At 44.4% G+C, this 13,266-nt stretch overlaps 1 protein-coding gene across 1 annotated transcript in view; it reads right to left on the reverse strand.

Moving 5' to 3' along the window:
* Window positions 1-13,266, reverse strand: part of LOC106582105 (vang-like protein 1) — a 54,873-nt gene that overhangs the window by 12,636 nt on the left and 28,971 nt on the right. The window contains exons 4-5 of the mRNA XM_014164851.3: window positions 9,129-9,560; window positions 5,766-5,941 (exon numbers count right to left, since the gene is read on the reverse strand). Coding sequence (XP_014020326.2) covers window positions 5,766-5,941; window positions 9,129-9,560 — 608 coding nt within the window. The remainder of the gene's footprint in view (window positions 1-5,765; window positions 5,942-9,128; window positions 9,561-13,266) is intronic.

Genomic DNA, 13,266 nt, shown 5'->3' on the forward strand with positions numbered 1-13,266 from the left:
TTTTGTTTCATCAGACCAGAGGACATTTCTCCAAAGAGTACGATCTTTGTCCCCATGTACAGTCTCAAACCGTAGTCTGGCTTTTTTAATGGCGGTTTTGGAGCAGTGGCTTCTTCCTTGCTGAGCGGCCTCTCAGGTTATGTCAATATATGACTCGTTTTACTGTGGATATAGATACTTTTGTACCCGTTTCCTCCAGCATCTTCACAAGGTCCTTTGCTGTTGTTCTGGGATTGATTTGCACTTTTTGCACCAAAGTACGTTCATCTCTAGGAGACAGAACGCATCTCCTTCCTGAGCGGTATGACAGCTGCGTGGTCCCATGGTGTTTATACTTGCGTACTATTGTTTGTACAGAACGTGGTACCTTCAGGCATTTGGAAATTGCTGAAAAGGATGAACCAGACATGTGGAGGTCTACAATTTGTTTTTCTCTGAGGTCTTGGCTGATTTCTTTTGATTTTCCCATGATGTCAAGCAAAGAGGCACTGAGTTTGAAGGTAGGCCTTGAAATACATCCACAGGTACACATCCAATTGACTCAAATGATGTCAATTGGCCTATCAGAAGCTTCTAAAGCCATGACATCATTTTCTGGAATTTTTCAAGCTGTATAAAGGCACAGTCAACTTAGTGTATGTAAACTTCTGACCCACTAGAATTCTGATACGGTGAATTCTAAGTGAAATAATCTGTCTCTAAACAATTGTTGGAAAAATGACTTGTGTCATGCACAAAGTAGATGTTCTGACCAACTTGCCAAAACGATAGTTTTTTAACAAGACATTTTGGGAGTGGTTGAAAAACTAGTTTTAATGACTCCAACCTAAGTGTATGTAAACTTCCGACTTCAACTGTATTTCCCTCAGATTACTCAGAACCACAAAGAATTCGAAAACAAACCCGAATTTGATAAACTCCCATATCTACTGGGTGAAATACCACAGTGAGCCATCACAGCAGCAAGATTTGTGACCTGTTGCTACAAGAAAAGGTCAACCATTGAAGAACAAACACCATTGTAAATACAACCCATATTTATTTTCTATTTTGTACTTTAACCATTTGCACATCGTCACAACACTGTATATACACATATGACATTTCTAATGTCTTTATTCTTTTTGAACTTCTGTGAGTGTAATGTTTACTGTTCATTTTTATTGTTTATCATCTACTTCACTTGCTTTGGCAATGTTAACTTGTAGACAGACAGACAGACAGACAGACAGACAGACAGACAGACAGACAGACAGACAGACAGACAGACAGACAGACAGACAGACAGACAGACAGACAGACAGACAGACAGACAGACAGACAGACAGACAGACAGACAGACAGACAGACAGACAGACAGACAGACAGACAGACAGACAGACAGACAGACAGACAGACAGACAGACAGACAGACAGACAGACAGACAGACAGACAGACAGACAGACAGACAGACAGACAGACAGACAGACAGACAGACAGACAGACAGACAGACAGACAGACAGACAGACAGACAGACAGACAGACAGACAGACAGACAGACAGACAGACAGACAGACAGACAGACAGACAGACAGACAGACAGACAGACAGACAGACAGACAGACAGACAGACAGACAGACAGACAGACAGACAGACAGACAGACAGACAGACAGACAGACAGACAGACAGACAGACAGACAGACAGACAGACAGACAGACAGACAGACAGACAGACAGACAGACAGACAGACAGACAGACAGACAGACAGACAGACAGACAGACAGACAGACAGACAGACAGACAGACAGACAGACAGACAGACAGACAGACAGACAGACAGACAGACAGACAGACAGACAGACAGACAGACAGACAGACAGACAGACAGACAGACAGACAGACAGACAGACAGACAGACAGACAGACAGACAGACAGACAGACAGACAGACAGACAGACAGACAGACAGACAGACAGACAGACAGACAGACAGACAGACAGACAGACAGACAGACAGACAGACAGACAGACAGACAGACAGACAGACAGACAGACAGACAGACAGACAGACAGACAGACAGACAGACAGACAGACAGACAGACAGACAGACAGACAGACAGACAGACAGACAGACAGACAGACAGACAGACAGACAGACAGACAGACAGACATAAGAGGAGGGTAGAGAGAACAGATGGATTATAAGAAAAGGTCAGAAAAGAAGCAGATAGTCCATTACAGCACGCCTCATATCTACACTACTCCCCCAGCCCAGACTACTGCAGACCAGGGCTATGTCATACAATGCTCCCTACATTCATTTCACATTTCCACAAACTTCAAAAGTGTTTCCTTTCAAATGCTATCAAGAATATGCATATCCTTGCTTCAGGTCCTGAGCTACGGGCAGTTAGATATGGGTATGTGATTTTAGGCGAAAAATTGAAAAAAAGGGTCCGATCCTCAAGAGGTTTTAAGACTCCATAATGGTTCATCTGTTGGTGCCACAAAGTAAAAGTTGGTGTCATATAAAGCTTTGCTTCTTGCTCTGTAATATGAGTAGAATCTTAATTTCAATAACAACTTTCTTATATTAAAATGTATGAACATTGTCAAATATAAACTTGAACAAAAAAAAAATATTTGGCAAAATGTTCTATATATTGTTGAACATAATATAATCTAAGTGCATATCAACGTTCCAGAGTGGGATCTCCGCTACTTTAAGAGTTATGAACCAATATCAGCATTACCAACAGAGTGAATGTGAAAATGGATTCAAAATGGTCGTTGCCCTTTCTTTGTGATTTGCAGGATGTGCAATGATACAATTAAAAGGAGGGCTGTGATTGGTTACATTGCTTACTATGCCAATGTACACTACCGTTCAAAAGTTTGGGGTCACTTAGAAAATGTCCTTGTTGTTGTCCATTAAAATAACATCAAATTTATCAGAAATGCAGTGTAGACATTGTCAATGTTGTAAATGACTATTGTAGCTGGAAACGGCAGATTCTTTTGTGTAATATCTACATAGGCGTACAGAGGCCCATTATCAGCAACCATCACTCCTGTGTTCCAATGGCACGTTATGTTAGCTAATCCAAGTTTATCATTTTAAAAGGCTAATTGATCATTAGAAAACCATTTTGCAATTATGTTAGCACAGCTGAAAACTGTTGTTCTGATTAAAGAAGCAATAAAACTGGCCTTCTTTAGACTAGTTGAGTATCTGGAGCATCAGCATTTGTGGGTTCGATTACAGGCTCAAAATGGCTAGAAAAAAATAACTTGCTTCTGAAACTCGTCAGTCTATTCTTGTTCTGAGAAATTAAGGCTATTCCATGTGAGTAATTGCCAAGAAACTGAAGATCTCGTACAACGCTGTGTACTACTCCCTTCACAGAACAGCGCAAACTGGCTCTAACCAGAATAGAAAGAGGAGTGGGAGTCCCCGGTGAACAACTGAGCAAGAGGACAAGTACATTAGTGTGTCTAGTTTGAGAAACAGACACCTCACAAGTCCTCAACTGGCAGCTTCATTAAATAGCACCCACAAAACACCAGTCTCAACATAAACAGTGAAGAGGCGACTCCGGGATGCTGGCCTTCTAGGCAGTTGCAAAGAAAAAGCCATTTCTCAGACTGGCCAATAAAAATAAAAGATTAAGATGGGCAAAAGAACACAGACACTGGACAGAGGAACTCTGCCTAGAAGGCCAGCATCCCGGAGTCGCCTCTTCACTGTTGATTTTAAAACTAGCGGAAATCCCATTCTAGAACGTTGATATGTCAGTAATAATAAAATATATTTTCAACATTCATGTTGACATTATTCAATATTCATTACAAAAAAAAAAATTGAAATCAAAATACTACTCGTAAAGTACAAGCCGTAAGGCTTCACATGACACCAACTATTGAATTGTGCACCTACAGATGAAACATTATGGAGACTTAAAGGAGGCCTGCGTAAGGCCTAAATGTCACAAATACTCCAACTTCAATTAATTGTCTCAATAACGCTTTAAGATACAAATGACAAATATATGTCAACAATCCATGGAGTGGGTTTTATTTTGGGTTGCGCTGACAAGGCATTTATCATTCGTCCACTGCTGTTAATTCTGCCTATTGATTGTACAAATAAAAACATTAAGAAAAGGATCCTTCTATGGATTACATTTTGTGAAAATCCCCAAAATCATGTTGTTTTGTTCTAGTTTTGTGAGGAATCACCCAGCACAGCTCTGGGTAGAAGTTGTCCTAAGGCACAGATCTCGGATCAGTTTGTCTTCCACAAAGCTGACCTTAGATCAGTTACTAGAGAGGGAATTCATCATAATCAATCAAAGCAGCCCCCTTTTCTCAGGCCCCCACCCCAATTCCCAGAACAGCCCCCCAGTGAAGGGACTGGACTGAAGCATTCTGGGTGATTTAGTAACTAAATTACTGCCACTCTTCCCCTTGGACATGAGTCTCCAATTACTAACAGTTCAACAGTGTGTGTGTGTGTGTGTGTGTACACACCTGTATGGGTGGGGGCATTCTAAAGGCATTCTCTAATAGTCTGATTATCTGTAGATGTTTCTGCTAGCTGATTGATCAGCTGACTGGGGTTACTCAGTTCAACAGGGCCACAGTAAGTACACCAGCCAGATCCCTGAGGCTCCACTGTTGTATACAGACAGAGTTCATATTGCTGGAAGATAAATGACTTTGCTACAGTCAGCTGCACCAGTTTAGCAAGAGATTGTAGCAGCATGGATTTGCTTGATTAATATGTTAAGATGCTTATGAAATGATTGAATCTCTACATCATATTTCAGTTGGTTTTGAGTGTGTGTGTGTGTGTATGTGAGTGTGTTTCTGTGAGTGTGTGTGTGTGTGTGTGTGTGTGTGTGTGGATGTGAGTGTGTGTGTGGATGTGTGTGTGGATGCGAGTGTGTTTCTGTGGGTGTGTGTGCCTGTGTGGATGCGAGTGCCTGTGTGGATGCGAGTGTGTGTGTGGATGCGAGTGTGTGTGTGGATGCGAGTGTGTGTGTGGATGCGAGTGTGTGTGTGGATGCGAGTGTGTGTGTGTGGATGCGAGTGTGTGTGTGTGGATGCGAGTGTGTTTCTGTGAGTGTGTGTGTGTGTGTGTGTTTCTGTGAGTGTGTGTGTGTTTCTGTGAGTGTGTGTGTGTGTGTGTGTGTGTGTGTGTGTGTGTGTGTGTGTGTGTGTGTGTGTGTGTGTGTGGCGCGAGTGTGTTTCTGTGTGTGTGTGTGTGGATGTGAGTGTGTGTGTATGTGAGTGTGTTTCTGTGAGTGTGTGTCTGTGTGGATGCGAGTGTGTTTCTGTGTGTGTGTGTGGATGTGAGTGTGTGTGTGGATGTGAGTGTGTGTGTGGATGTGAGTGTGTGTGTGGATGTGAGTGTGTGTGTGGATGTGAGTGTGTGTGTGGATGTGAGTGTGTGTGTGGATGTGAGTGTGTGTGTGGATGCGAGTGTGTGTGTGGATGCGAGTGTGTGTGTGGATGCGAGTGTGTGTGTGGATGCGAGTGTGTGTGGATGCGAGTGTGTGTGGATGCGAGTGTGTTTCTGTGGGTGTGTGTGCCTGTGTGGATGTGAGTGTGTGTGGATGCGAGTGTGTGTGTGTGGATGCGAGTGTGTTTCTGTGAGTGTGTGTGTGTGCCTGTGTGGATGCGAGTGTGTTTCTGTGTGTGTGTGTGTGTGGATGTGAGTGTGTGTGTGGATGTGAGTGTGTGGATGCGAGTGTGTGTGTGTGTGAGTGTGTGTGTTACCTGAGCTGTCCCAGGTTGTAGTAGCGTGTCTCTCCGTCAGTGGAGCGTATAACACACAGGCTGTAGCAGGGCTGGAGCTGTCTGAGCTCCAGCAGAACAATGGCCAGGTAGTGGACAAACAGCAGAGAGTCCACCAGAGACACGGCAAACTGGACGATACCCTGGTAGTCCTCATCCTGGAAACACAGAGTTAACACACACACACACACACACACACACACACACACACGTGTTTGCAAGTGGCAGAGGTAAAAAAGAAAAAAAAAAAAAAAAACTCTAGACCACCTGTACTCCACACACAGAGATGCGTACAAAGCTCTCACTCGCCCTCTATTTGACAAATCTGACCATAATTCTATCCTTCTGATTCCTGCTTACAAGCAAAAACTAAAGCAGGAAGTACCAGTGACTAGATCAATAAAAAAGTGGTCAGATGACGCAGATGCTAAGGTACAGGACTTTTGCTAGCACAGACTGGAATATGTTCCGGGATTCCTCCGATTGCATTGAGGAGTACACCACCAGTCACTGGCTTCATCAATAAGTGCATTAATGACATCGTCCCCATGGTGACCGTACATACATACCCCAACCAGAAGCCATGGATTACAGGCAACATCCGCACTGAGCTAAAGGGTAGAGCTGCCGCTTTCAAGGAGCGGGACTCTAACCCGGAAGCTTATAAGAAATCCCGCTATGCCATCCGACGAACCATCAAACAGACAAAGCATCAATACAGGACTAAGATTGAATCGTACTACTCCAGCTCTGACGCTCGTCGGACGTGCCAAGGCTTGCAAATTATTACGGACTACAAAAGGGAAGCACAGCCGTGAGCAGCCCAGTGACACGAGCCTACCAGACAAGCTAAATGACTGCTATGCTCACTTAAAGGCAAGCAACACTGAAGCATGCATTTGAGCACCCGCTGTTCCGGACAACTGTGTGATTTTATTTTATTTATTTAACCCTTATTTAACTAGGCGTGTGATCACGCTCTCCATAGACGATGTGAGTAAGACCTTTAAACAGGTCTAAGTTCACAAGGCCGCACGGATTACCAGGAAGTGTACTCTGAGCATGCGTTAACCAACTGGCATTGAGAGCATCCTGTCGGGCTGTATCACCGCCTGGTACGGCAACTGCACCGCCCACAACCGCAGGGCTCTCAAGAGGGTAGTGCGGGGGAAAACTACCTGCCCTCCAGGACACCTACAGCACCCGATGTCACAGGAAGGCCAAAAAGTTCACCCAAGCCAACAACCACCCGAGCCACTGCCTGTTCACCCCGCTACCATCCAGAAGGCGAGGTCAGTACAGGGGCATCAAAGCTGGGACCGAGAGACAGAAGCTGTTTTTCCAATCTCAAGGCCATCAGACTGTTAAACAGCATCACTAACACAGAGAGGCTGCTCCCTACAAACAGACTTGAAATCATTGGTCACTTTAATAAATGGATCACTTGTCACTTTAATAATGTTTACATATCTCACATTCTCATCTCATATGTATATACTGTATTTTATACCATCTATTGCATCTTGCCTATGCCACTCGGTCATTGCTCATCCATATTCTTATTCCATCCCTTTAGATTGTGTGTATTAGGTAGTTGTGGAATTGTTAGATTACTTGTTAGATTACTTGTTACTGCACTGTCAGAACTAGAAGCACAAGCATTTCGCTACACTCACATTAACATCTGCTAACCATGTGTATGTGACCAAATGAAATGGCATTTGAAGTGTCTTCACTGACATTTTCAACCTGTCCCTGACGGAGTCTGTAATACCAACATGTTTCAAGCAGACCACCATAGTCCCTGTGACCAAGTACACCAAGTTAACCTGCCTAAATGACTACCGACCCGTAGCACTCACGTCTGTAGCCATGAAGTGCTTTAAAAGGTCATGGCTCACATCAATAACATTATCCCAGAAACCCACTCCAATTTGCATACCGCCTCAACAGATCCACAGATGATGCAATCTCTATTGCACTCTACACTGCCCTTTCACACCTGGACAAAAGGAACATCTACGTAAGAATGCCATTCATTGACTACAGTTCAGCGTTCAACACCATAGTGCCCTCAAAGCTCATCACTAAGCTAAGGATCCTGGGACTAAACACCTCCCTCTGCTACTGGATCCTGGACTTCCTGACGGGCCGCCCTCAGGTGGTGAGGGTAGGTAACAACACATCTGCCACGCTGATTCTCAACACAGGGGCCCCTCAGGGGTGCATGCACAGTCCCCTCCTGTACTACCTGTTCACCCAGGCACGATTCCAACACCACCATTAAGTTTGCAGACGACAACGATGAGACAGCCTATAGGGAGGTCAGAGACCTGGAAGTGTGGTGCCAGGACAACAACCTGTCCCTCAACATGATCAAGACAAAGGAGATGATCGTGGACTACAGGAAAAGGAGGGCCGAGAACACCCCCATTCTCATCGACGGGGCTGTAGCAGAGCAGGTTGAGAGCTTCAAATGCCTTGGTGTCCACATCACCAATGAACTATCATGGTCCAAACACACCAAGACAGTCATGAAGAGGGCACGACAATGCCTATTCCCCCTCAGGAGACTGAAAAGATTTGCCATGGGTCTTCAGATTCTCAAAAAGTTGTACCATCGAGAGCATCCTGACTGGTTGCATCACCGCCTGGTATGGCAACTGCTCGGCCTCTGACCGCAAGGCACTACAGAGGGTAGTGCGTACGGCCCAGCACGTCACTGGGGCTAAGCTTCCTGCCATCCACGACCTCTATACCAGGCGGTGTCAGAGAAAGGCCCTAAAAATTGCCAAAGACTCCAGCCACCCTAGTCATAGACCGTTCTCTCTGCTACCGCACATCAAGTGGTACCGGAGCACCAAGTCTAGGTCCAAAAGGCTAATTAACAGCTTCTACCCCCATGCCATTAGACTCCTGAACAGCTAATCAAATGGCTACCTGGACTATTTGCATTGAACCCCCCCCCCCCCCCATTTTTACGCTGCTGCTACTCTCTGTTTATTGTCTATGCATAGTCACTTTACCTCTACCTACATGTACATATTACTTCAACTACCTGGTGCCCCCACACATTGACTCTGTACCGACATCCCCTGTATATAGCTTCGCTACCATTATTTGATTGTTGCTCTTTAATTATTTATTTTTCTTCTATTATTTTTTATTTAACTTCAGTTTATTTTAGTAAATACATTAACACTTATTTTTCTTAAAACTGTATTGTTGGTTAAGGGCTTGTAAGTAAGCATTTCACTGTACGTCTACACCTGTTGTATTTGGTGCATGTGACAAATACAATTTGATGTACACATACGTACACACACGATTATGAAACATACACACCTGTGAGTCGAGGATGCGGACCCCATAGAACAGCCAGTAGGAGATTGTGAGCAGCAGTGTGAGCATGGTGAGGAGGGCTCGGTACACACACACCCTGGGCAGGCTGGCACGGGACTGGCGCAGGAAGATCGCCCACACAGCTAGCAGAAGAATGAGAAGTTTACAGGACACAGAGAGGAAGAGGCCCTCGCAGGCTGAGCCACAGGCCTGCAGCCTGGCCGGCCACAGCACCGCCGGGAGGACCAGGAAGGCCAGGGGGGTGGCCAGGACCAGTAGCCCCACACAGAGGCTCAGAGCTAGGGGAGCGTAGCGCCGACAGCCCTGCCCCAGGCCGTCCTCCGACCTCTTCCCCAGACCAACCACCTCCTCCTGGGATAGACTAAGCTCTGAGGTGCCAGTCACCGCCGTGGTGGTTTCCCCCCAGTTATCATCCTAAAAGAGAGAGGGGAGTGAGAGAAAGGGAGAGGACAGAGAGAAGAGATTAAAACGTAGCATATGGTTGATAGCACAGACACATCCAGAGAAGAGAGGTGGAGGAAGAGAGAGAGGAAGAGAGTGAAAACAGAAGATAGAAAAGGACAGGAATAGTCTCTGGAGGGATGTGAGAGACAAACCAAAGTAACAAACACACACTGGTAGATAGATACACATAAATGCTGGTTTTATTCCATTCTCCGTCTCTGCTACACACAAAGACAGACAGACTAGAGATACAGTGACTAAATCCCTTGAGGTTTACTGCAAACATCCCATCCGTCATTCTATTTAAAGAAGCCTTCGGTTTTCCTGGGGTTCTGTGTTATTGTGACAGGCTTTCAGCTCCCCACGGATCCACATAGAGGATGACAGTACACATTCAGACTGCTCATCATGACCAGGTAGGGACGACTCAGATACACACAATAAGGCTGATGTTATGCAGGTCTAGCATTGCAAATTAAGAGTCAAATCCCCTCTTCCTGCTTAGGATGGAGATGATCATAAATGTGCCGTAAGAGGAAGGAGCACAGCGAGAGACTGATTAAAGACCTGTCTGCCGAAGAGAGCATTTCTCTTACTGACAGTTATTCAGCTATTTACTATCTTGCTCTCTCTCTCTCTCTCTCTCCCTGGTAAGGAGCTGGGAACAGTGTGTGTGTGTCTGTGTATTCCATTCCATGAGAGGTAGATTGGAATACTGTAGCCTGCTTCTGTCAGATCACATACACTTACCCACATGACACCCCTAAAACTTCATCCCTTTGCCAGATGGACACGCCACCTCATGTGCCATTAGAAAATGACACCGAAAGAGACCGGGACAGAAAGAGGTATGGAGGAGGAAATCCTCATTGTGATTGCTGAGTAAAGGCTGCTTAATAACCCTCTGTGGTTCACTGTTGTTGCCTATACACCATCATCCCCTTCCTTTAATTCAACTTTGCCAAACAGGAGATGAGTGGGGGGGTAAACAAGAGAGTGGGTGAGAAAGACAAAACGTTAGAAAAAGAGAGAGAAGGGGAGAACGATGGAGAGAGCGACAGAGAATGGAGATAAACATTAACCTGGTGACCCCTATTTGAGAGAGTGATGTCACAGGAGGGTCAGCTCTTTTAAAATAATCTTAACACTTGCACTGCCAAGACGGTCAATCTGACCGTTTTCAATTTTGTAATTTCAATAACTTCATTTCACTAAAAACCTTGAACCCACCTGTCCTTGACTTTTCCTAAATATGTGCATTTTAAACTTCAGCAGTACTTTCAGACAAATATCACAAAAGACAAAAACTTTCAGCATTTTTTCCTCAAAGCGCCATGATGGTCATTTGAGCGTATGCATATTTAACAGTAGAATAGCTGGGCCTTGAGGAGCACCAATAGCCACCAGTCTAATAAATCCATTTAACTAGAAAAGCCAGGCCTCACTGGACCCCTTTTCGTGCCAATGTCTTTTTGCTTGTGTTTATGGTAACATTAGTATACCAAAATGTAAATATTTTAAAGAACATAAAAATGTTCATGTGACTGCAGGTTATATGTAAAAACGAAAAAGCACCAAAAACTGAATTTCAAGTGGAAAATCTATTTTATTGGTGGAGTGCCTTTGTTACAACTATGAAACAAAAGAATGTGCATTGAAACAATAAAATATATATTTTTTTTATAAACGACAAAACAAATAAAATACCCAAACTGCAAGACACCTGGTCAATGAAGAAAATATCAGTAGTCTAAACATCAGTATAGGCGCCAAGTGTGGTTGTGAACAGTGAAAATCAGCACGAAAGCAATAACTGCATTATAATGAATATAAAGTGTTGATATGACAGCTGTTAAAAAGTCTATTATTGGACACAATCTGTGGCCTCACTCATGTTTACAGTACAGTGTGAGTCTTCACGCAACAGTTGGATCTCATGTAGCTGTTATCCCTTGTCCTAACAGTCACCACAAATCTTTGTCACTTTCACTTGATTGCAAAAATTCGCTTGCCGGTTGAAACCGGTGTCGTGGGTTCTGTTCCGAGCTAATCTGCCCACCTTGCAGTTTTTCCTCCATGGGAGCTGTGCACAATTCGGCTTGCGCAATGGCTCACATGGAATCTTTTCTGCTGCCCTCTCTGATGAACTGACCCTGACCACAGGGGTGTGTCCTTTCACCGTTGTGGTTCTCCATCTACACTAATGAGATGAAGATCCAGGGAAACATTGTGAGCCTTTTCAAGTACGCGGACGACGTGGCTCTGTTGGGACTCTTTTTTTAAAGATGCCAACGTCATTTTAAAACAGACCAACAACCTTCAATTGATGCCGGTCAAATGCCCTCCACATCAATGTGAAGAAAAAAAAACTAAGGAGCTGATCATCAATGGCAACAACTTGCCAATGTCCCAACTACCATCTCTGAACGACCAATCAGTGGAGGTGGTTGAGCGTTTCAAATACCTAGGGACACAAATTTATAACATGCTGAGTTTCACAGGGAATGCAGACAGTATTTTTTTTAAAGCAAGTCAGCACCTGTTTTTAATCAGGCAATTGAAGGGGTTTGTGGTCAGTCAGGATGTTCTGGAGAGGCTGTGCAGCAGCTTGGTGGAGAGCATCCTCACGTTCAATATGACAGTCTGGTATGGTAGTCTGAGCGTGGGGAGCAAAAGCAAAAACTGACCAGAATAGTAAAGTAATTGGTTGACCACGGGCACAGTTGACCAGTCTGTTCCACAAGGCAACCATAAAGAAGGCCCTGGCTGTCGTTGGCGACCCCTCCCACCCTCTACACCCTCAGTTTGAGAGGCTTCCCTCTGGCCGGCGCTTCAGAATGCCCATGGCCAAGAAGAACGTGTCAAAACATTAATTTGTTCCTTGTGCGGTTGGACTACTAAATGCAACGTAAATTGTATCAGTATATTATATATTTATCTATCCGGTGCAGTTGAGACAGCGGTCATTTGTGAGTAAATGTATCAAGGTCCTCTATGTTTTTAGTGTATGCAATATGATGGACTAGTATGTGATCCTTTCAATGGAAGGTGACGCCAAAGAAAAATGTCTGTTCTGGATGGACAATAAAGTTTTACTCTATTCGATTCCCTCCTGCCCTTGGGTGAGGTTCATACACTGACTGAACAACACGTGTGCGTTGGTAGCAGCCAAGTCCAGCATGTTGTAGCGGCGAGTTCATCCTTTCACCGAGTACACCCATGCCATCTGATCCAACACATTATCCGACACTCGCTCACTTGCTGCCTGATATGGATCCATTCCCAGATATGGAAAGCCAAATCAGCATGAATCAGAATAATAATCCTCAGAGATGTCACAATCCACTCTTCCCCGCCATCTGAGTCGTTTTCATCTTGTAGCAACTCTAACACAGCATGTGCATCCATTCGTCTTGGTCTTGCCATTGTAAATTACACACACTGACTGTGTAGCCTACTCCAAGTAGGCCTAGAATAGACTAATAAGACTGCTTGGATTCGGTGGACTGATATAGGGTACACTGTTTTGAGATTATACACTGGTGTTAAAATGGCACCGGAGAAGAAGGCAGACGTTTTACATGTCCCCAACCGATTGTGTTTTTCGTTCGTTTATTTGCAACTTATTCTTTTACAAATTTTGTACATAATGTTGCCGCTACCGTCTCTTATGACC

The sequence above is a fragment of the Salmo salar genome, chromosome 21 (genome assembly GCF_965601325.2).
Source record: "Salmo salar chromosome 21, fSalSal1, whole genome shotgun sequence".
In the NCBI taxonomy this organism is placed as follows: Eukaryota; Metazoa; Chordata; class Actinopteri; order Salmoniformes; family Salmonidae; genus Salmo; species Salmo salar.